Source organism: Vicugna pacos, unplaced genomic scaffold (assembly GCF_048564905.1).
Source record: "Vicugna pacos unplaced genomic scaffold, VicPac4 scaffold_106, whole genome shotgun sequence".
Lineage (NCBI taxonomy): Eukaryota > Metazoa > Chordata > Mammalia > Artiodactyla > Camelidae > Vicugna > Vicugna pacos.
Window position 1 is genome coordinate 1455029 of NW_027328786.1, and position 25283 is coordinate 1480311.

Genomic DNA, 25283 nt, shown 5'->3' on the forward strand with positions numbered 1-25283 from the left:
TCTCAGAACTGAGCATGTGGAGAGACGTTCTTTCATCCAGCACAAAGGGAACGGGTTGCAGGAGAAACCCTTACTCTGGATTCTCAGTCGGTTTCCTAGCGCCGGTTTGAAGTGCCTGCCGTTTTCACTGTAAAACCGAGTTGGAGCTTGTACCACCCCATATATATGTATGGAGTGGAGTTGGCAACTGAAAAGAAACTTTGTGTTCCCTTCAAGCTATGTGATGAACGGCTTTCACACACACTTATCTCTCTGAACTGAGCATGTGGAGAGACGTTCGTTCATCCAGCACAAAGGGAACGGGTTGCAGGAGAAACCCTTACTCTGGTTTCTCAATCTGTTTCCTAGTGCCGGTTTGAAGTGCCTGCCGTTTTCACTGTAAAACCGAGTTGGAGCTTGTACCTCCCCATATATATGTATGGAGTGTGGTTGGCAACTGAAAAGAAACTTTGTGTTCCCTTCAAGCTAGGTGAAGGACGGCTTTCACACACACTTATCTCTCAGAACTGAGCATGTGGAGAGACGTTCGTTCATCCAGCACAAAGGGAACGGGTTGCAGGAGAAACCCTTACTCTGGTTTCTCAGTCTGTTTCCTAGTGCCTGTTTGTAGTGTCTGCCTTTTTCACTGTAAAACCGAGTTGGAGCTTGTACCTTCCCATATATTTGTATGGAGTGGAGTTGGCAACTGAAAAGAAACTTTGTGTTCCCTTCAAGCTAGGTGAAGGACGGCTTTCACACACACTTATCTCTCAGAACTGAGCATGTGGAGAGACGTTCGTTCATCCAGCACAAAGGGAACGGGTTGCAGGAGAAACCCTTAGTCTGGTTTCTCAGTCTGTTTCCTAGTGCCGGTTTGAAGTGCCTGCCGTTTTCACTGTAAAACCGAGTTGGAGCTTGTACCTCCCCATATATTTGTATGGAGTGGAGTTGGCAACTGAAAAGAAACTTTGTGTTCCCTTCAAGCTAGGTGAAGGTCGGCTTTCACACACACTTATCTCTCAGAACTGAGCATGTGGAGAGACGTTCGTTCATCCAGCACAAAGGGAACCCTTTGCAGGAGAAACCCTTACTCTGGATTCTCAGTCAGTTTCCTAGTGCCGGTTTGAAGTGCCTGCCGTTTTCACTGTAAAACCGAGTTGGAGCTTGTACCTCCCCATATATATGTATGGAGTGGAGTTGGCAACTGAAAAGAAACTTTGTGTTCCCTTCAAGCTAGGTGAAGGACGGCTTTCACACACACTTATCTCTCAGAACTGAGCATGTGTAGAGACGTTCGTTCATCCAGCACAAAGGGAACGTGTTGCAGGAGAAACCCTTACTCTGGTTTCTCAGTCTGTTTCCTAGTGCCGGTTTGAAGTGCCTGCCGTTTTCACTGTAAAACCGAGTAGGAGCTTGTACCTCCCCATATATATGTATGGAGTGGAGTTGGCAACTGAAAAGAAACTTTGTGTTCCCTTCAAGCTAGGTGAAGGACGGCTTTCACACACACTTATCTCTCAGAACTGAGCATGTGGAGAGACGTTCGTTCATCCAGCACAAAGGGAACGGGTTGCAGGAGAAACCATTACTCTGGTTTCTCAGTCTGTTTCCTAGTGCCGGTTTGAAGTGCCTGCCGTTTTCACTGTAAAACCGAGTTGGAGCTTGTACCTCCCCATATATATGTATGGAGTGGAGTTGGCAACTGAAAAGAAACTTTGTGTTCCCTTCAAGCTAGGTGAAGGACGGCTTTCACACACACTTATCTCTCAGAACTGAGCATGTGGAGAGACGTTCGTTCATCCAGCACAAAGGGAACGGGTTGCAGGAGAAACCCTTACTCTGGATTCTCAGTCGGTTTCCTAGTGCCGGTTTGAAGTGCCTGCCGTTTTCACTGTAAAACCGAGTTGGAGCTTGTACCTCCCCATATATATGTATGGAGTGGAGTTGGCAACTGAAAAGAAACTGTGTGTTCCCTTCAAGCTAGGTGAAGGACGGCTTTCACACACACTTATCTCTCAGAACTGAGCATGTGTAGAGACGTTCGTTCATCCAGCACAAAGGGAACGGGTTGCAGGAGAAACCCTTAGTCTGGTTTCTCAGTCTATTTCCTAGTGCCGGTTTGAAGTGCCTGCCGTTTTCACTGTAAAACCGAGTTGGAGCTTGTACCTCCCCATATATATGTATGGAGTGGAGTTGGCAACTGAAAAGAAACTTTGTGTTCCCTTCAAGCTAGGTGAAGGACGGCTTTCACACACACTTATCTCTCAGAACTGAGCATGTGGAGAGACATCCGTTCATCCAGCACAAAGGGAACGGGTTGCCGGGGAAACCCTTACCCTGGTTTCTCAGTCTGTTTCCTAGTGCCGGTTTGAAGTGCCTGCCGTTTTCACTGTAAAACCGAGTTGGAGCTTGTACCTCCCCATATGTATGTATGGAGTTGAGATGGCAACTGAAAAGAAACTTTGTGTTCCCTTCAAGCTAGGTGAAGGACGGCTTTCACACACACTTATCTCTCAGAACTGAGCATGTGGAGAGACGTTCGTTCATCCAGCACAAATGGAACGGGTTGCAGGAGAAACCCTTACTCTGGATTCTCAGTCTGTTTCCTAGCGCCGGTTTGAAGTGCCTGCCGTTTTCACTGTAAAACCGAGTTGGAGCTTGTACCTCCCCATATATATGTATGGAGTGGGGTTGGCAACTGAAAAGAAACTTTGTGTTCCCTTCAAGCTAGGTGAAGGACGGCTTTCACACACACTTATCTCTCAGAACTGAGCATGTGGAGAGACGTTCGTTCATCCAGCACAAAGGGAACGGGTTGCAGGAGAAACCCTTACTCTGGTTTCTCAGTCTGTTTCCTAGTGCCGGTTTGAAGTGCCTGCCGTTTTCACTGTAAAACCGAGTTGGAGCTTGTACGTCCCCATATATTTGTATGGAGTGGAGTTGGCAACTGAAAAGAAACTTTGTGTTCCCTTCAAGCTAGGTGAAGGACGGCTTTCACACACACTTATCTCTCAGAACTGAGCATGTGGAGAGACGTTCTTTCATCCAGCACAAAGGGAACGGGTTGCAGGAGAAACCCTTACTCTGGATTCTCAGTCGGTTTCCTAGCGCCGGTTTGAAGTGCCTGCCGTTTTCACTGTAAAACCGAGTTGGAGCTTGTACCACCCCATATATATGTATGGAGTGGAGTTGGCAACTGAAAAGAAACTTTGTGTTCCCTTCAAGCTATGTGATGAACGGCTTTCACACACACTTATCTCTCTGAACTGAGCATGTGGAGAGACGTTCGTTCATCCAGCACAAAGGGAACGTGTTGCAGGAGAAACCCTTACTCTGGTTTCTCAGTCTGTTTCCTAGTGCCGGTTTGAAGTGCCTGCCGTTTTCACTGTAAAACCGAGTTGGAGCTTGTACCTCCCCATATATATGTATGGAGTGGAGTTGGCAACTGAAAAGAAACTTTGTGTTCCCTTCAAGCTAGGTGAAGGACGGCTTTCACACACACTTATCTCTCAGAACTGAGCATGTGCAGAGACGTTCGTTCATCCAGCACAAAGGGAACGGGTTGCAGGAGAAACCCTTAGTCTGGTTTCTCAGTCTGTTTCCTATTGCCGGTTTGAAGTGCCTGCCGTTTTCACTGTAAAACCGAGTTGGAGCTTGTACCTCCCCATATATATGTATGGAGTGGAGTTGGCAACTGAAAAGAAACTTTGTGTTCCCTTCAAGCTAGGTGAAGGACGGCTTTCACACACACTTATCTCTCAGAACTGAGCATGTGGAGAGACGTTAGTTCATCCAGCACAAAGGGAACGGGTTGCAGGAGAAACCCTTACTCTGGTTTCTCAGTCTGTTTCCTAGTGCCGGTTTGAAGTGCCTGCCGTTTTCACTGTAAAACCGAGTTGGAGCTTGTACCTCCCCATATATATGTATGGAGTGGAGTTGGCAACTGAAAAGAAACTTTGTGTTCCCTTCAAGCTAGGTGAAGGACGGCTTTCACACACACTTATCTCTCAGAACTGAGCATGTGGAGAGACGTTCGTTCATCCAGCACAAAAGGAACGGGTTGCAGGAGAAACCCTTACTCTGGTTTCTCAGTCTGTTCCCTAGTGCCGGTTTGAAGTGCCTGCCGTTTTCACTGTAAAACCGAGTTGGAGCTTGTACCTCCCCATATATATGTATGGAGTGGAGTTGGCAACTGAAAAGAAACTTTGTGTTCCCTTCAAGCTAGGGGAAGGACGGCTTTCACACACACTTATCTCTCAGAACTGAGCATGTGGAGAGACGTTCGTTCATCCAGCACAAAGGAAACGTGTTGCAGGAGAAACCCTTAGTCTGGTTTCTCAGTCTGTTTCCTTATGCCGGTTTGAAGTGCCTGCCGTTTTCACTGTAAAACCGAGTTGGAGCTTGTACCTCCCCATATATATGTATGGAGTGGAGTTGGCAACTGAAAAGAAACTTTGTGTTCCCTTCAAGCTAGGTGAAGGACGGCTTTCACACACACTTATCTCTCAGAACTCAGCATGTGGAGAGACGTTCGTTCATCCAGCACAAAGGGAACGGGTTGCAGGGGAAACCCTTAGTCTGGTTTCTCAGTCTGTTTCCTAGTGCCGGTTTGAAGTGCCTGCCGTTTTCACTGTAAATCCGAGTAGGAGCTTGTACCTCCCCATATATATGTATGGAGTGGAGTTGGCAACTGAAAAGAAACTTTGTGTTCCCTTCAAGCTAGGTGAAGGACGGCTTTCACACACACTTATCTCTCAGAACTGAGCATGTGGAGAGACTTTCGTTCATCCAGCACAAAGGGAACGGGTTGCAGGAGAAACCCTTACTCTGGTTTCTCAGTCTGTTTCCTAGTGCCGGTTTGAAGTGCCTGCCGTTTTCACTGTAAAACCGTTTTGGAGCTTGTACCTCCCCATATATATGTATGGAGTGGAGATTGCATCTGAAAAGAAACTTTGTGTTCCCTTCAAGCTAGGTTAAGGACGGCTTTCACACACACTTATCTCTCAGAACTGAGCATGTGGAGAGACGTTCGTTCATCCAGCACAAATGGAACGGGTTGCAGGAGAAACCCTTACTCTGGATTCTCAGTCTGTTTCCTAGTGCCGGTTTGAAGTGCCTGCCGTTTTCACTGTAAAACCGAGTTGGTGCTTGTACCTCCCCATATGTATGTATGGAGTTGAGTTGGCAACTGAAAAGAAACTTTGTGTTCCCTTCAAGCTATGTGAAGGACGGCTTTCACACACACTTATCTCTCAGAACTGAGCATGTGGAGAGACGTTCGTTCATCCAGCACAAAGGGAACGGGTTGCAGGAGTAACCCTTACTCTGGTTTCTCAGTCTGTTTCCTAGTGCCGGGTTGAAGTGCCTGCCGTTTTCACTGTAAAACCGAGTTGGAGCTTGTACGTCCCCATATATTTGTATGGAGTGGAGTTGGCAACTGAAAAGAAACTTTGTGTTCCCTTCAAGCTAGGTGAAGGACGGCTTTCACACACACTTATCTCTCAGAACTGAGCATGTGGAGAGACGTTCTTTCATCCAGCACAAAGGGAACGGGTTGCAGGAGAAACCCTTACTCTGGATTCTCAGTCGGTTTCCTAGCGCCGGTTTGAAGTGCCTGCCGTTTTCACTGTAAAACCGAGTTGGAGCTTGTACCACCCCATATATATGTATGGAGTGGAGTTGGCAACTGAAAAGAAACTTTGTGTTCCCTTCAAGCTATGTGATGAACGGCTTTCACACACACTTATCTCTCTGAACTGAGCATGTGGAGAGACGTTCGTTCATCCAGCACAAAGGGAACGTGTTGCAGGAGAAACCCTTACTCTGGTTTCTCAGTCTGTTTCCTAGTGCCGGTTTGAAGTGCCTGCCGTTTTCACTGTAAAACCGAGTTGGAGCTTGTACCTCCCCATATATATGTATGGAGTGGAGTTGGCAACTGAAAAGAAACTTTGTGTTCCCTTCAAGCTAGGTGAAGGACGGCTTTCACACACACTTATCTCTCAGAACTGAGCATGTGCAGAGACGTTCGTTCATCCAGCACAAAGGGAACGGGTTGCAGGAGAAACCCTTAGTCTGGTTTCTCAGTCTGTTTCCTATTGCCGGTTTGAAGTGCCTGCCGTTTTCACTGTAAAACCGAGTTGGAGCTTGTACCTCCCCATATATATGTATGGAGTGGAGTTGGCAACTGAAAAGAAACTTTGTGTTCCCTTCAAGCTAGGTGAAGGTCGGCTTTCACACACACTTATCTCTCAGAACTGAGCATGTGGAGAGACGTTAGTTCATCCAGCACAAAGGGAACGGGTTGCAGGAGAAACCCTTACTCTGGTTTCTCAGTCTGTTTCCTAGTGCCGGTTTGAAGTGCCTGCCGTTTTCACTGTAAAACCGAGTTGGAGCTTGTACCTCCCCATATATATGTATGGAGTGGAGTTGGCAACTGAAAAGAAACTTTGTGTTCCCTTCAAGCTAGGTGAAGGACGGCTTTCACACACACTTATCTCTCAGAACTGAGCATGTGGAGAGACGTTCGTTCATCCAGCACAAAAGGAACGGGTTGCAGGAGAAACCCTTACTCTGGTTTCTCAGTCTGTTCCCTAGTGCCGGTTTGAAGTGCCTGCCGTTTTCACTGTAAAACCGAGTTGGAGCTTGTACCTCCCCATATATATGTATGGAGTGGAGTTGGCAACTGAAAAGAAACTTTGTGTTCCCTTCAAGCTAGGTGAAGGACGGCTTTCACACACACTTATCTCTCAGAACTGAGCATGTGGAGAGACGTTCGTTCATCCAGCACAAAGGAAACGTGTTGCAGGAGAAACCCTTAGTCTGGTTTCTCAGTCTGTTTCCTTATGCCGGTTTGAAGTGCCTGCCGTTTTCACTGTAAAACCGAGTTGGAGCTTGTACCTCCCCATATATATGTATGGTGTGCAGTTGGCAACTGAAAAGAAACCTTGTGTTCCTTTCAAGCTAGGTGAAGTACGGCTTTCACACACACTTATCTCTCAGAACTGAGCATGTGGAGAGACGTTCATTCATCCAGCACAAACGGAACGGTTTGCAGGAGAAACCCTTACTCTGGATTCTCAGTTGGTTTCCTAGTGCCGGTTTGAAGTGCCTGCCGTTTTCACTGTAAAACCGAGTTGGAGCTTGTACCTCCCCATATATATGTATGGAGTGGAGTTGGCAACTGAAAAGAAACTTTGTGTTCCCTTCAAGCTAGGTGAAGGACGGCTTTCACACACACTTATCTCTCAGAACTCAGCATGTGGAGAGACGTTCGTTCATCCAGCACAAAGGGAACGGTTTGCAGGGGAAACCCTTACTCTGGTTTCTCAGTCTGTTTCCTAGTGCCGGTTTGAAGTGCCTGCCGTTTTCACTGTAAAACCGAGTTGGAGCTTGTACCTCCCCATATATATGTATGGAGTGGAGTTGGCAACTGAAAAGAAACTTTGTGTTCCCTTCAAGCTAGGTGAAGGACGGCTTTCACACACACTTATCTCTCAGAACTGAGCATGTGGAGAGACGTTCGTTCATCCAGCACAAAGGGAACGGGTTGCAGGAGAAACCCTTAGTCTGGTTTCTCAGTCTGTTTCCTAGTGCCGGTTTGAAGTGCCTGCCGTTTTCACTGTAAATCCGAGTAGGAGCTTGTACCACCCCATATATATGTATGGAGTGGAGTTGGCAACTGAAAAGAAACTTTGTGTTCCCTTCAAGCTAGGTGAAGGACGGCTTTCACACACACTTATCTCTCAGAACTGAGCATGTGGAGAGACTTTCGTTCATCCAGCACAAAGGGAACGGGTTGCAGGAGAAACCCTTACTCTGGTTTCTCAGTCTGTTTCCTAGTGCCGGTTTGAAGTGCCTGCCGTTTTCACTGTAAAACCGTGTTGGAGCTTGTACCTCCCCATATATATGTATGGAGTGGAGATTGCATCTGAAAAGAAACTTTGTGTTCCCTTCAAGCTAGGTTAAGGACGGCTTTCACACACACTTATCTCTCAGAACTGAGCATGTGGAGAGACGTTCGTTCATCCAGCACAAATGGAACGGGTTGCAGGAGAAACCCTTACTCTGGATTCTCAGTCTGTTTCCTAGTGCCGGTTTGAAGTGCCTGCCGTTTTCACTGTAAAACCGAGTTGGTGCTTGTACCTCCCCATATGTATGTATGGAGTTGAGTTGGCAACTGAAAAGAAACTTTGTGTTCCCTTCAAGCTATGTGAAGGACGGCTTTCACACACACTTATCTCTCAGAACTGAGCATGTGGAGAGACGTTCGTTCATCCAGCACAAAGGGAACGGGTTGCAGGAGAAACCCTTACTCTGGTTTCTCAGTCGGTTTCCTAGTGCCGGTTGGAAGTGCCTGCCGTTTTCACTGTAAAACCATGTTGGACCTTTTACCTCCCCATATATATGTATGGAGTGGAGTTGGCAACTGAAAAGAAACTTTGTGTTCCCTCCAAGCTAGGTGAAGGACGGCTTTCACACACACTTATCTCTCAGACCTGAGCATGTGGAGAGACGTTCGTTCATCCAGCACAAATGGAACGGGTTGCAGGAGAAACCCTTACTCTGGTTTCTCAGTCTGTTTCCTAGTGCCGGTTTGAAGTGCCTGCCGTTTTCACTGTAAAACCGAGTTGGAGCTTGTACCTCCCCATATGTATGTATGGAGTTGTGTTGGCAACTGAAAAGAAACTTTGTGTTCCCTTCAAGCTAGGTGAAGGACGGCTTTCACACACACTTATCTCTCAGAACTGAGCATGTGGAGAGACGTTCGTTCATCCAGCACAAAGGGAACGGGTTGCAGGAGAAACCCTTACTCTGGTTTCTCAGTCTGTTTCCTAGTGCCGGTTTGAAGTGCCTGCCGTTTTCACTGTAAAACCGAGTTGGAGCTTGTACCTCCCCATATATATGTATGGAGTGGAGTTGGCAACTGAAAAGAAACTTTGTGTTCCCTTCAAGCTAGGTGAAGGACGGCTTTCACACACACTTATCTCTCAGAACTGAGCATGTGGAGAGACGTTCATTCATCTAGCACAAAGGGAACGGGTTGCAGGAGAAACCCTTACTCTGGTTTCTCAGTCTGTTTCCTAGTGCCGGTTTGAAGTGCCTGCCGTTTTCACTGTAAAACCGAGTTGGAGCTTGTACATCCCCATATATATGTATGGAGTGGTGTTTGCATCTGAAAAGAAACTTTGTGTTTCCTTCAAGCTAGGTGAAGGACGGCTTTCACACACACTTATCTCTCAGAACTGAGCATGTGGAGAGACGTTCGTTCATCCAGCACAAATGGAACGTGTTGCAGTAGAAACCCTTACTCTGGTTTCTCAGTCTGTTTCCTTGTGCCGGTTTGAAGTGCCTGCCGTTTTCACTGTAAAACCGAGTTGGAGCTTGTACCTCCCCATATATATGTATGGAGTGGAGATTGCATCTGAAAAGAAACTTTGTGTTCCCTTCAAGCTAGGTGAAGGACGGCTTTCACACACACATATCTCTCAGAACTGAGCATGTGGAGAGACGTTCGTTCATCCAGCACAAATGGAACGTGTTGCAGGAGAAACCCTTACTCTGGTTTCTCAGTCTGTTTCCTAGTGCCGGTTTGAAGTGCCTGCCGTTTTCACTGTAAAACCGAGTTGGAGCTTGTACCTCCCCATATATATGTATGGAGTGGAGTTGGCAACTGAAAAGAAACTTTGTGTTCCCTTCAAGCTAGGTGAAGGACGGCTTTCACACACACTTATCTCTCAGACCTGAGCATGTGGAGAGACGTTCGTTCATCCAGCACAAAGGGAACGGGTTGCAGGAGAAACCCTTACTCTGGTTTCTCAGTCTGTTTCCTAGTGCCGGTTTGAAGTGCCTGCCGTTTTCACTGTAAAACCGTGTTGGAGCTTGTACCTCCCCGTATATACATATGGAGTGGGTTTTGCAACTGAAAAGAAACTTTGTGTTCCCTTCAAGCTAGGTGAAGGTCGGCTTTCACACTCATTTATCTCTCAGACCTGAGTATGTGGAGAGACCTTCGTTCATCCAGCACAAAGGCAACGGGTTGCAGGGGAAACCCTTACTCTGGTTTCTCAGTCTGTTTCCTAGTGCCGGTTTGAAGTGCCTGCCGTTTTCACTGTAAAACCGAGTTGGAGCTTTTACCTCCCCATATATATATATGGAGTGGAGTTGGCAACTGAAAAGAAACTTTGTGTTCCCTTCAAGCTAGGTGAAGGACGGCTTTCACACACACTTATCTCTCAGAACTGAGCATGTTGAGATACGTTCGTTCATCCAGCACAAATGGAACGGGTTGCAGAAGAAACCCTTACTGTGGTTTCTCAGTTTGTTTCCTAGTGCCGGTTTGAATTTCCTTCGGTTTGCACTGTAAAACCGAGTTGGAGGTTGTTCCTCCCCATATTTATGTATGGACCATATGCCGACACAAAAGAAGAGATTGTAGTTAATATAAAGTGGCTGAAATCAATGTCCGGAAGACCTAGCTAAGTTTCCTAAATGTCCCAACTTAACTAACCACAGGACTGCCGCATCAAGAATGGGGCAAATAGCACCTTGTGAATTTTTTTTAATAAATAAATAATGATCCACTTCCTACCACCGGCAATTATGATAAGACTGAGTATATGTTCTTACAACAAATAGTGTAGAAATCATAATTTCTACTTGATTCAAACCACTTCTTCTATAAAATTTGAATCTTTTTTCTTCAGACGGATTTGTGCCATTTGACCTAGTGATAAAATTTTCAACTTGCTTTTATTAAAAATATTCACCATAGTGAGAGTTTATTATATCAACTATTCCTTTATGGGAAACCCTTGTGCCTTGTCACTCTGTTTCATAATATTTCCTGTGGAAAATTCAATCCTTCATTCAGGAAAAGTCTGAGCAATATTTCTCATGGAAATCCGTCCTAAACTGCAACCCAAGAAATGAAATTGACACTGAGCAGCCCGTGAAGCCGGCAGACACATGCAGTGCACTGTTGTGTTCCCGCCTCGTATTTCTGTAACCAGCAGGGAAATTTGTATCTCAAGAAATAGACATAAACAATTTTCAGGACCTGAGCACACAGTTTCCCTTTCAGGGTTTAGTGGGCTTCCATTTAATTCTATGAGAAATGTTTAAAACAACAGGACAACAGCTGAGATAGGGTTTAAAATAACTTTTATTTCAGTGAAAATAAAGCCAACTGACTGTTATCATTTTTACTTTATTTGATCTCACTCTCTTACTTTACCTTCCCAACCTCCTCCACAAAATGATGGTGAACATCCCCTCCTGGGTCAGAAATCTAAGTAGAAATTACCAATCACATTGAGGTGTGCTTTGTTGTTTTATTTTTCAAAACAACCAAGTTTCATTCATATGATTTAATAATTAAGATCAGAAACAATGTCTACTCAATAAATGGTAGACAACACATGTCGTCATAGCTGCTCATCAGGTTTGGCCCCACGTTACACACTTTTACATGGACATGTGCCATGTGCTGTCATGGGAAACGGTGAGTGGGGACAGGGCCTCTGCTCTCACAGGGCACACAGCCTGGTTGGGCAGGCGGTGTTCAATCATTGCCCTTTTGTCTTTAATATACTTACAAATTATGGGAAATGCTATTTAAAAAGAACAAAATGAGTCACTGAAAGTGAAAAATACAAGGACAGTATTTAGGCTGAGGGAAGACAGGGAATCTCTTTGAAGATCTGACACTCCACTGAGACCCAAAGGACAACTCTGGCACTGAAGGTGAAGGGCAGGGACACACTGATAAAGGGCTGAAATCCAGAATATACCAAAATTTCTTTACACTCAACAAGAAGGATGAATAACCTGATTAAAAAATGAGCAAAATGCCTGAACACACACCTCATCAAAGAAGAAATCTGGATGCCAAAGAAGCCTTTGGAAAGATGCTCCACAGCACCTGTCATCAAGGGGATGCAGACTGAAACAGCGAGATACCACTGCACACCTGTCAGAACTGCCAAAATGCAGAACACTGACAGCACCGAATGCTGGTGAGGATGTGGAGCACCAGAAATTATAATGCATTGTTGGTGGGAATGAAAAATGGCCCAGGTACTTTGGAAGACCGTCTGGCAATTTTTTACAGAGCTAGACGTAATTCTAACATATGATCCGGCAACTGTGCTCCTTGGTGTTTACTCGATGAAATGGAAACTTATGTTCACACACAAATCTGCATACAGATGTTAATAGCAGCTTTATTCATACTCAACAGGATTCAGAAGCAACTAAGCTCTTCTTCAGTAGGTGAATGGATAAATAAACTGTGGTCCCGCCAGAAAATGGACTATTATTTGGTGCTAAAATGAAATGAGTTATCAAGGAATGAAAAGACATGGAGGAACCTTAAATGCATATTACCAAGTGAAAGAAGCCAATCTGGGAAGTTTCAGCAACTGTCTGATTCCAACTGTATGGTGTTCTGGGAAAGGGAAAAACACAGAGACTGAAAGATCAGTGGCTGCCAGAGGCTAGAGGGGAAAGAGCAATGAATGAGGTGAAGCACGGAGCATTTTAAGGTCACTAAGACACACGACTCTGTATGATGCTGTGATGGTGGATACATGTCATTGTACATCTGTCCAAACCCACAGAGTGCACAACACAATGTGTAAATCCTAGTGTCAACTATGGGCTATGGGTGATGATGACATGTCAGTGTAGGTTCACCCATTGTCACAAATGTACACTCTGGTGCAGGTGTCAATATTGAGGAGGCTGTGGGGGCAAACTGCAGTTCATACACCCAATCCAGCCCCAGCCACCGCTGTTAATAAAGCTCTATGGGTGTGTGGACTATCTGGTTGTTCTGGCATCTAAACAGTAGAGCTGAGCAGCTGCACCAGAGATCAGGAGGTTTTCAGACCCTGAAATATTTACCCCCAAGCCCTTGAAAGGAAAAGTCTGCTGAGCCCTGTTCTAAATGAATCAAGATTCACCCTGATGAGGCAGGACAGCAGGGCCCAAACCAGGCATGGTTAATGGGGCTGAAGCAATGTTTTAGTTCCAACACATTTGCTGAAGTCCTGCAAGTCCAGTGACAGACTGTAGCCAGGAAGCGTCTGCAGGAGGAGTCGGGAGCAGGCCTTCCCGCCAGGCTCCGGGATGCCGGGGGCCGCGTGCCGCACGGGGGCCACCCGCTTGAAGAAGGTGGACTTGCAGTGGAAGCCGATCAACTCGTAGAGCTCGGAGAGGATGCTGCACGGCTGAATTTTCTCCTCGGAACGCTGAAGCACAGGGAGAAAAGCAACAAGCATCTGAATGAAACACGTAAGTGAAAAAAGACCCATAAAAATGGTTTTCCCTTAAAACAGAGACCCGATGACACAGGAAGGAAGAGGAAGGCTGACTTAGTGCACTGATGGGACCGGATGCAGAAACACAGGGAAGCAGCACTGTGCAGACACTCCAGACCCCCTCTGGGCCCCACCTCTCCGCATTCCACCTGTCCCTTTACTAGAAAAGCCCGTATTCCCTGAAATAGAGGAATCTGCTACCTAAACATGGGACACAGAGAAGGGAAAGAGGAAAAGGAAGGGAAAGTAAAGGAACAACAGTTCATCTAGACCCTAGGGTCTGGGCGGGACTTTCACCAAACACACAACTTCTCAAAGCACAGAGCGCACAGGGAGAGGCTGACAGAGTGATTGCGACTTCTGCTCCTAAAGCACCCAGCTACCTGTCAGCACACGCTGCGCCCATTACTGAATCATTACAATCATCTCAGAAACAACTACTACCCCGGCTCACAGGCAAGGAAATCTGAAACTCGGGGAGGAATTATTATCATCCTGGACAAAGTCCCACAGCCCAGTAGTCTCAGAGCCTCCGGCAGACCCTGGGCTAAAATGCTCCTCATCACCACGGGCCCTGAGACTCAGGCTGAGGCCACGTCAGGTCTGCACGGGCCCAGAGCACAGTCTGTGGGACAGGGAATGCTCCCACTCGAAGTGCCAGGTCAAGGCCCTCAGGAACTTGAGTAATGAAACCAAATCCCCAAACTCATTTCCAACCCACTGCCCTGTCCGGGAGGACTGCTCGGCACAACTGCGCTGTAACCTGTGCACAGGCTGAGCAAGGGGCACAGACAGTGATGTGACATCCCAGTGGAAGTGGCTCGGAGACCACTTCATCACAGGACAGATTCTCCCGGCTTCCAACGTTAACTCTCCATTCCATTTCCAACTGGAAAGTAAGTTTAGACTTGTTTTCCTCTCTTAGAAACAAAGAGAGCGGTAACATCAGAGGGAAACTCAAGACAGAGGAAGAGTCTCCTGGTCATTTGCAAGGATAGGCCGGGGAGGGAACAGAGACAGGGATCAGAAAGACCCGTGTTCCAGTCCAAAGTCTGCACGTCACTCGCTTTGACAGTTTCCTTTTTAATACAGGTGATAAAATCTAAATATGATTTTTGGGAAAACTAAATGAAATAACGTATTCCACTAGCATAGGTGTAAAATCCTCCATGAGTGTTCCAGAAATGGACGTGATCGTGGTTAGTTACTGTCTGCCAATTCTTGTGTTCTCAGCTCACATCACCCAACCAGAGATGTGCGAGAGATTGCCTCACCAGCCAGCAGCCTTCTCCAACTTGGAAACTTACAGTGTCCGAAGAGCAGGCAGTGTTGGATGCTTTGCGGCACTCTGGAGGTAGCACTCCAGTGATGACTTTAAAAAGCTGGGGAGAATTTAGGGGACCATACAGTTCAAATACAGAGTACTCATTCCATGTCTACAAATATTCATCTCTAGCCATGATGAGTAAGAGAGGAAATACATATTCAAACATACATCATTTTCCCACATAAGTGCATCAAAACAATTTGGAAAGAGTGTAACTTTCTTCTCTAGATCACACAGCGGGGATTACAAGGTTTGTACTGACAGCCCTACTTGTAAATCATCTGCAAACGTAACTGGGTCCACTATCAGTCATCATAATTTGAAGGGAATGTTAGAAAAGAAAAAAGCCAAGCTAATACTCTCCAGTCTTTTGTTTGGTTACGATGTCACAGAGGAGATGGACAGCTCAATAAGGAACCACTCTGCCGTGATCACGGAGCCGGGGAGCGGGATGTGCGGCAAGATGTATGACGCAGCCGCAACTGTGCCCATGATTCTAGGCAGGTACCCAAAGTCACCTTGACAAGGTGTGAAACGTTTATGCCCACGTCCTCATAACCTGACATGTATTAAGGAGAAATGGAAACTTATAAACGGCCAATACCCTTGGTGGATACACCGTCCAAAGAGCAAAGTCACAGTTTGACAACTGGCCATCCCGGTACCTTGGGATTCATTCTTGAAGAACCTTAAAAACCACTCCTCTGCCCTCAAGAAGTGCTGCCTACTAGTCCTATCTTTGGCTCATGGATACCACATGTTGAAGTGAACTTCAATGTCTGCACAGATTTGACTGTCTTTCTCCAGGTTCACTTGTCCATTCTGAAGAGGCCTGAGCTAAGTCCAAATTCCTTAAGATTAATTCCCTCCAGTGACAACTCAACGAGCCTGTAATTACAAGCCAACTGAACAGGACTGTCCTCAGCGAAAAATGTCACCAACCCTTCACTGCTTTCTTAAACTCCTCTCCTGGTTAATTGCAACATACTAACACCACCCTCCACCAAGTTCCCCAACTATGTCAAATAGAAAGTAAGGTCCATAAAAGAGGAGACAACTCCATAGTCACCTTTGAATTCCTAGCATAAAGTAATGTCAATAAATAGAACTATGATTATGGCTTCTTTCCTTTAAAACCTTTCTGGTTATTTAAATGAGACCATGGAAGGGAGGTGTTTGAGTCCAGTATCTTGATCCAGAAGACTCTGGAGGCCTTTTTCAGAATGGCTGTCCACTGATTCATTCAAAACACACCTTCTCTTTCCGGGAGGAGCTGTGATTTTCTGCCATGGGTTTGTGGTCACTCTCATGCCAGAACAGCTTTAAACTAAATCCTTACTTTGGATATGTTATTTTTCCCGCTTCCAAAAAATTTTACTTTCCTTACTTCCTTGCCTTGAGGAATGCTTTTATTCTTTTCTTTCTAATTCAACCTTTTATAAAGCAGGATTCTCAGGATGTGTTTGGCCTTATATAAGAACAGCCATCCAACTCCCAGTGTGAGAGGACACAGGCTCACCTCCTGCCCTCCTGCCAGGGCAACTGAAACTCAGTTCAGGAGCCAACCGGCACCCCAGGGCTTCTAAGGCTCACGTATCTCCCAGAATCCCTGCTTTCTGGTTTGTCTTGGCTTCTGAGAATTTCCCCTCACTTTCTTGACAATTAGCTGTGCAGCTTGAAAGATGAGGAAGGAAGGTTTTATTTCTTAATCAGAATTTAAAGGAACTTATGTAATGAAGCTTTTCACGAGTTTCTAGAACCCTCCATTGCTGAGACAGAAAACACACAAGATATTTTCTAAATTTAGCTATCATGTGCATTTTTTCTTTGCTTTTGTTTTGTTAACTGCTAATAGACATTTTTTAATTAAAAAATAAAATAAGGTCCCAAATAAGATAGAAAATTGAAGGGGCAAACAAAATTAAAGAGCAAAGACAGAAAAATGATAAGTACTCTACAAAGTTAATAGAATAAATACACTATGGATCAGACCAGCAATTCTCAGTAACAGCTAATTGAAACCTGACCATGAGGTAAAACGTCTCTCCTGTCAGGAGATGACCAACAGAAAATAGAATTAAATCAACAACCTAAAATTCTAAGTCTGGCGAGGTATAGAAGTCTACCAGCTAAGTGTGTCTTCTTCTGGAAAAGAGGGAGACTCACCAGCTCTTTTCTGTGGAGCCTGAGCCCAGGGGAGGACAGTGAAGTGTGTTCTGTAAGTACCCAATTAGCAAAGTGAGTGATGAATAAAGAGATGTGAGCTTTGATGAGAGATGATACTACTATTCACTTGTCCTGTAAAGTATGTCTTCGCGTTCAGAGATCAATATCTCAGCAGGAAAATGCACAGCCCGGGACCAGACCACTTCTGTGATTGTGACACTGCACTTAGATGTCTCAAGGGCACCTCCAACTCCACCTGCAAAGAGCTAACTTCACGGTGTTCCTCCCATAGCCATCCTGCCCAGGGCCCTTGGTCGGGGGCAAGGTCTCCCTGCCTCTCCCAGCTCAGGCCAATCACTCACAGATGTGACAAGACCCCTCCTTCAGGGGCAAATTTCCTCAGTCAACGAGATCCACCACCCACACCTGTCCTACCAGGTACTCACTGGCACTCCCTCAGCACTGACTCTGTGCTGGGGACCATGCTGCACACTGTGCACACGTTATCTCACTGGATCTACACAGCAGTCCTGGGAGTTCGGTACATCACTGCTTCTATTGATTAGATAAATTGTTTCACTTCCTTGGGTGTGTCATCCAAAGTGACACGGCTACTGAGCCACAAACCTGGGACTGAAAATCACTTGAAAATTGAACACTGCTACACCTCGCAGCCACCCTACTCTGACTCATCACATCACCTCCTGCCGAGCCTTCTAAATGTTTCTAAGCATTCTACAAGACAAAAGTGATCTACGAGAGCATCGCACTAGCCTACTTAAAATCTGTCAATGACGGTCCACTGCTCTTAGGAGAAAGCCCCACCGGGCCTGAGCACAGCCCAACGGCCCGGCATCCGCTTTCCCTGCGCGGCCGCGCCGCCTCACCCACCACGCAGCTCTACACGTGCAGCGTCCAGGACAGGGATGCTGACTCCGTACAACCCGGGGCTTGTCTCACTCAAACAATGATCACCCTCTTCAGTGGTTACCTTCTTCAATACTGAATCTCAGAAAAATATTTTCTCTGGATGAATCAATATCTTTTTCCTTACAACTTCCCATCATTGATAATGAGCTCCCCCCAAAAGAGAGAAGACCTAATCCTCAGTCTCCTTATCTGTAAAGTGCAAATAACAGGGAAATATGAGAGGTTTTATTAGAAGTAATATTCATGTGAGGCTGAGGGACAATTCCCAACATACAGTAAGTACTCAATATGTGCTTACTTAATATTAATAAGAATAGATTACATTCCAGCAACCTTAAATCAATGCTTTATGGCTTTGTCTAAAAGACTACCGACAAACTGTTGGACGAACTGTTTTGAGCAGATCAGCACAAGTGTACTGGGCGAGGTAAGCGCTGACTCCAGTTACAGCTACAACCAACCAGCACTACAGGGCGGGAGCAGTTTGCTCAAACTCTTACATGTTGCTTGAGCATTTAGTTGTAGTTATTGAATAAAGACAGGTATTATTTACTCAAAGCTCCTGAAACATAAATCTTCAAAGATTGATGCAAATTATGTTTCAAGTACAACACTCTCACTAGAAATTACTTGAAAATTATAGTCTTAGCTCCTCCGCACATCAAAACAGCATTTTCCTAATGTATCTGACTATGTACTCTGAAAGGATTGTTTAAAAGAAATTAAGATGAAGCCATCCTGAATAAGATCTCAGTATCATCTACACAAACCCCACCCAAAGGTCTCATTTCTCACTTCCACATAGGTGTTCAGATGGCTTAAGCTGGGTCTTGGTTTCTTATGACACGGGGGTGGGAAGAATTGTGGATAGATCAATGTAGCAAATATAAACCTAGTGTATTTGCTATGTAGGAATCCTAGAAATAAATAAATTGATATATATAGTCCCACCCTTATGAAGCTAAGCCGTTCCATTTACAACTGCATAAAAAATAAAATGAGAGATACATTTAACAAAAGTTTACAAGATTTGTACATTGAATATTTTGAAGTATCACCAAAAAAATTTTAAAATATCTTCATATATGGAAGGCATCCCATGATCATGCAATGGTAGAAAATATTGTTAAAAATGTTAAGACTTCCCAAAGTAATCTACATATTTAATGGAATCCCTATCAAAATTCCAGCTGACTTCTTTGCAAAAATTGAAAAACTGATCCCAAAATTCATATTGAAAGCAAGGGACCCAGGTCAGCCAAAACAATCTTGAAAAAGAAGAGCAAATTTGGAGGACTCACTCAAAGGTTACAGCAAATCTATAGCACTCAAGTCATTATGCTTCTGTCATAAGTTTGGATGCAGAAATCTATGAGACACAATAAAAAATCCTGGGGGGAAACTTACATTTACAGTCAGTTTTCCAGAAATGTGCCAACAACACTCCATTGAAAGTATAGTCTATCCAACAAATGGAGCAGAGACACCTGGGTATCTGAAGGCAAGAGAATGAATCTGGAATCTGGACCCCGTATTTTATATAACAAATATTAATTCAAAATGGATCACAGACAGAAACGTAAAAACTAAATATATGAACTTTCTAAAAGAAGACATAGTATGAATCTTTGTGGTCATAGGATAGGCTATGGCTTCCTAGATACAATACCAAGAGCACAAGTGATAAAACAAAATAGATAAAATGGACTTCATCAAATTAAAATCATTTGTTACAAAGGACAACATCAAGAGTGTGAAATGAAAGGGGAAAGGGGTAGCTCAAATGATAGAGTGCGTGCTAAGGAAGAAAAACAAAATGAATAAATCTAATTACCTCCCCTATAAAGAAATTGTTTTAATGTTTAAAAAAATTAAAGTGAAATGACAATCTGCAGAATAGGAGAAAAATCTTGCAAAGCATATATCTAATAAGAGACTAGTATCCAGGATATAAAACAAATGCTTACAACTGAACAATACAAAGAAAATCGACCCAATTTTTTAATTTGCCAAGGATTTAAATAGATACACAATTGGCCAATAAGCATCTGAAAAGATGGTCAGCATCACTAGCGAAATCAAAATCAAAATGAGATCTCATTTTAAACTCACTAGGATGGTTATAATCAAAACATGGACAATAACAAGTGTCAATCAGGAGGCAGAGAAATGGATACCCTCAATATGCAGCCGTTGGAAAGGGGCAATGGTGCAGCTTCTTTGGAAGAGCCCGATGTTTCCTCAAAAGGTTAGAGATATGTGGCTGAGCAATTCCACTCCTACATGTAGAGTCATCCTTCAGTGTCCTCGGGGGGTTGGTTTCAGGAACCCCCACCCTGGATACCATAATCCAAGGATGATCAAGTCCCTTTGCAATCAGCCATCTTGGTCCATGAAGTGGAAACTACAGATAAGGTGGGCCAACTGTACAGCCAACAGAATGGAAATGTATTCTCACAAAAACTTGCACATCAATATTCATAGCAGTATCATTCAGAGTAGCTAAAAGTCACTAAAAATATCCATCCATCAATGAATGGATAAACAAAATTACCAAGAATAGTCCCACAAACTTTTGGTAATTGAATCTTTGACAAAGGAGGTGAGAACATACAATTGAGCAAAGACAGCCTCTTCAGCAAATGGTGCAGGGAAAACTGCACAGCTGCATGTAAATCAATGAAGTTAGACTACCCCCTCACAACATACAAAAAAATGAATTCAAAATGGCTTAAAGACTAAAAATTGTAGACAAGACACTATAAACCTCTTAGAAGAAGACATAGGCAAAACATCTGACATATATCTCAACAATATTTTCCAAGAGCAGTCTACTATAGCAATAGAAATACAAGCAAAAATATACAAGTGGGTTCTAATTAAACTTACAAGCTTTTGCACAGAAAAGAAAACAAAAATTAAAGCAAAAAGACAACCTATGGAGTGGGAGAAAATAGTTGCATTAAATGAAAGTGACAAGGGCTTAATTCCCAGAATATGTAAACAGCTTTTACACTTGATAAAAAAGAAAAACAAACAATTCAATCCAAAAATGGGCAGAAGACCTAAAGAAACATTTCTCCAATGAAGACATACAAATGGCCAATAGGCACATGAAAAAATGCTCAATATCATTATCAGAGAAATGCAAATCAAAACTGCAAACAAGTATCACCTTTCACCAGTCAGAATAGCCATCATTCAGAAGTTCATAGACACTAAATGCTGGAGAGGCTGTGGAGAATTGGGAACACTCCTACACTGTGGTGGGAATGCAGTTTGGTGGAGCCATTGTGGAAAACTGTATAGAGGTTCCTCAAAAGACAAAACCTTGGGGGCCCAGATGACACAGCAATCCCACTCCAGGGCATATATCCGAAAGGAAACATAATTCAAAAAGACAGTTTCACCCCAATGTTCACAGCAGCATTATTTACAATATCAAGACATGGAAACAACCTAAATGTCCACTGACAGACGACTGGATAAAGAGGTTGTAGTATATATGTCCAATAGACTACTATTCAGCAATAAAATAATAATAAAATAATGCCATTTGCAGCAATATGAATGGACCAGGAGAATGACATTCTAAGTGAAATAAGCCAGAAAGAGAAAGAAAAATACCATATGAGATCGCTCACATGTGGAATCTAAAACAAAAAAAAAAAAACAAAAACAAAGGAACAAAAAGATAAACTTATCTACAGAACAGAAACAGACACAGAGACATAGAAACCAAACTATGGTTACCAGAGGGGAGAGGGTGTGGAATGAATAAATTGGGAGTTCAAGATTTGCAGATGCTGAGTATGTATACAATAAACAGCAAGTATATACTGTATAGCACAGGAGAATATATTTAATAACTTATAGTAACTTATGTTTAAAAAGGATATGAAAATGAATGCAGGTATGTTCCTATTTAACTGAAGTTTTGTGCTGTACACAAGAAACTGATGCAACACTATAAACTGACTAGACTTCAATGAAAATATTTTTAAATAGACCAAAAACGAAAAAAAAGGAAAAGGATATTATCAAACAAAAAGAATAATGTACTGATTCAGGCTACAATATGAATGAACTTTGAAAATTTATGCTAAAATAAGCCCGTCACAAAAGGGCAAATAGTGCCCTTTAAGGTGAACTGTATCTAAGCATTTATTGTACTACTCCTGTAAATTTTCCGGAGTTTTGAAGTCTATCAATACCAAAATAAAATGTATTATTCATTAAAAACTTAAAACCCTTCCTCACAGGAGGGCTTTAATTATTAAATGCAGAAAAGCATGTAAAACTCTTGGAACAACAATTTTCACGTCCACACACAGTCACTGCTGTCACTGCCACTCAGAGTGTGGTGCCAGCGCTGGTGAGATCTGCCTCCACTCGCTCCCCTGCAGAAAGGAGTGAAGGCCTGAGCTCTGACAGGCAGGGTGAGCGTGAACCTGAGTCATACACAGCCACGTTCCAGACTCTGCGTTACCCAACTTTCTTATACAAACTGCAACATGTAATGTAAACACTCTAGAGGGATGTATCTTACAACACAGGGAATACAGACAATGTTTTACAGTAACTATAAATGGAGCATCTATTGTACACCTGAAACATATATTTTAAATCAGCTATGTCTTTATAAAAAATTAAAAAATAATTTAAAAATGTTATCCCTTTAATATTCAATTTGGTTTTTAATTAACTACTAAACAGCTTAGAATATATAAAAGCATTTAAGTGTGATGTTTGTTTACATATTTATTTACTTCAGCCTCCTGCTAAAAGAGAAATTAAACAATTTTTTAAACACAGCTTAACAACCATAACAACAACAAGGCAAAACTGAGAGTGAAGAGAAAATGGAGATTCAATACTTAAATGAAACCAGGGGGAGGTAAACTCATAAAAATGGATTCCATGAAGTCAGGGCAAGTGTTAAAGGCCGACTAGAAATTCAGCTGTAAGATTCTTGGCAGCTAAAGCAAAAAGAAAAAGATGATGGGGCAGGTGGTAGAGCGTGTGCTTAGTGTGAACAGGGTCCTGGGTTCAAGCCCCAGGGCCTCCACTAACAGATAAATATACCTAATTACCTACCCCCCAAAAGAGCCCCAAAGAAAAGAAAAAGAGAAATTTCTTTCCAAAAAAATCCTGATATTAAATTTGGATTAAATACTTTAAAAATAAAAGGAAAATAGAAAAGATGAGTGACACTGTGAACAAAAACCCCAGCTGGGCTAACAAGCTAAGTCACAAATCTAAGTGTGATAAGTGTCGGTTTACTGATCTAAGTTTTGCTGGGCTAACTCGTAAATCTGAAGTTCAGTGTCAGTTTACTGGGCTAACAAGCTAACTCGTAAATCCAAGGTCAACAATTGTCAGTAACGTGATCTGTTCCAAATTGATAAGCTTCAGTGTACTGATTCCTTGCTTTTTGTTGTTCGAGCCTTATTGGCTAAAAGCCCCATACTTGTAATTAACCCTATAAAACCTCATGTGCACGTCTTGGATGTGCTCAGGGCTTGGGAACAGAAGCCCCTCTGAGCCCGCTGGCATAATAAATCTCAGTACTCCCACCCTCTGAGTGCTGCTTATTTCTTGGCTGGCCTGTTGTTTCCGTAACAACACAAGCGATAATGCCCGTGAGATAAATCTGCAATGGCTGCTGGCAGGTCCCCATGTCTCATGTGGGAAAATCTGAAACATATTTCTCACCACTCAGAGTCATCCTCAGCCCACCCCACATCTCCCGCTGTTAAATGCAGGAACACACGCAGGGCCCGGCCTTTGCTCTCTCTGTGTCATCACAGTGAGACAGGCTGGAAGGGGGCAGAGCAAGCCATTCAAGAAAGACCACAGCAATTAACATCAAAATGGTGGAGAATTCAACCCCCAATAGGTCTTGAGGCTCAGGATGAAGAGATTTAACTTCTAGTAGATCCTGAGCTTCATTATACACCCATTGTAATAGTAACATGGTGAATAACACGGCCCCAGGCACCATGGCCGTCACAAGGCTAGCCACAAAAGGTCAAAGGGTGGAAAATGGCCAACTCCCTGGAATCCCAGCCCCTTGCCCTAAGGCTGGTCCTTCTACTTATTAGCATATGAAACCACGAAGCCCAAGAAAAGGAGCAACACAGAGCCACATCCCAGGAACCCCTCTCTCTACCTCTTCGGAGAAGGCCCACACTATTTCTGTGGAGTGTGTGCCTACTTTTAATCTGAGCATCAAACCCCCATACTTCGTGACGTTTCTCATGCCTGTCAATGTATCTCTCTGAATAAATCTACCTTTACTCAACACTGGCTTGTTCTTGAATTCTTTACTGCATGAAGCCAAGGAACAAAATCTGGTGGGGCACATCCCAGGGGCTCAACGGAAGCCTGGGACACAGCCCTTCTCATGCCCCACATATTTTTTCTTGTATCAACAGGACTGGGATGTGAAGTGAGGTCTGAGGCCCCAGCTAAGGGACAGAAGCAGCCTCCAGGTCTCCAATTGGTGGGCAGCCTCTCCCCCATCAGGGGCCATGGGGTCTGCCTGGTTCTGTGTGTTTTTTTGTTGTGCTGACTCCCCAGTCAGAGAGATTTCTCCTTAGGCCTGGCTCCACAAAACCCTTCTCTCCAAAATACAAGCACATCATGTCACAATCCTCTTGTTCAACCATGAATTGTTCAGCCAAATTTTTCCTTCCCCAGTTAAGTACCTAAATGTCCTCCCTGCCATCCCACCACTTCTTTCTTTTTGAGAACTCTGCACTCCCCACACACCATCCTGAACGCAGGTGCCTTGCTGGCTGGGACCGAGATGTTTCAGTCTCAAACATCCTGAGTCCTTTCTCTTTCCACTTGCTAACTTAAAAAGGCCTTCCTGTGTCTCCCACCGCTCTGATTCTGAACGTCAAAAAATGCTCAGGTTACATTCACTCTGTGAATACCTCCCAGGTTTTGGCTAGGTTTCCTTCCCAAGATCTTCATTAAGGAGCTGCATCAAGAAGTTTAAAGGGGCTATTCTTACATTTGAGTGGAGGAGCCTGCAAGAAATTTAAATGGCTTTGAAGAGAGAGTTAACCAGGGACAGAGAGGTCGCAGGTCCTAGTCAACAGTGTCATGAGGCAAAATGTTCTTCAAAGGCTCAGAGTGGCTTCTGAACACGGAGTCGGCAGGGAGGAGGTGACAGGCAGTGAGTGGGGTGAGAGACACAGGGTACGGTCCCCCAGCAGGGGAAGAATTGGTTATTTTCTAGTTTTCCAATTTCTTACTACCTTTTTCTCTTATTGCCACATACCATTTCCTACGAATTAAGCATATCAATGTCAGTCATTTGGGCCACTTGGGAGAAGCTGCACGATGCCATTCACAGGGCTGGGACATGACAGCCACACCAGTCTAGGTTGAAAGACCAGTGGGGTATTTCCATGGTAATCACGGGCATGCAGCAAACTCCCCAGCTTCAATGACCTCCTCTCAAAGTTGGCGCCAATAAAACTACCAAGCAAAATGCGTGATGATTCTGGCCAACATCTGTTTATTAGTTAAGTGCCTGTGACACCTGCCAC

At 44.1% G+C, this 25283-nt stretch overlaps 1 protein-coding gene across 1 annotated transcript in view; it reads right to left on the bottom strand.

The window, feature by feature from the left end:
• Window positions 1–12702: 12702 nt before the first annotated feature.
• LOC140694875 (uncharacterized) overlaps window positions 12703–25283 on the bottom strand; it is a 109146-nt gene continuing 96565 nt past the window's right edge. Inside the window, exon 5 of the mRNA XM_072957897.1 lies at window positions 12703–13229. Coding sequence (XP_072813998.1) covers window positions 12981–13229 — 249 coding nt within the window. The 3' untranslated portion in view covers window positions 12703–12980. The remainder of the gene's footprint in view (window positions 13230–25283) is intronic.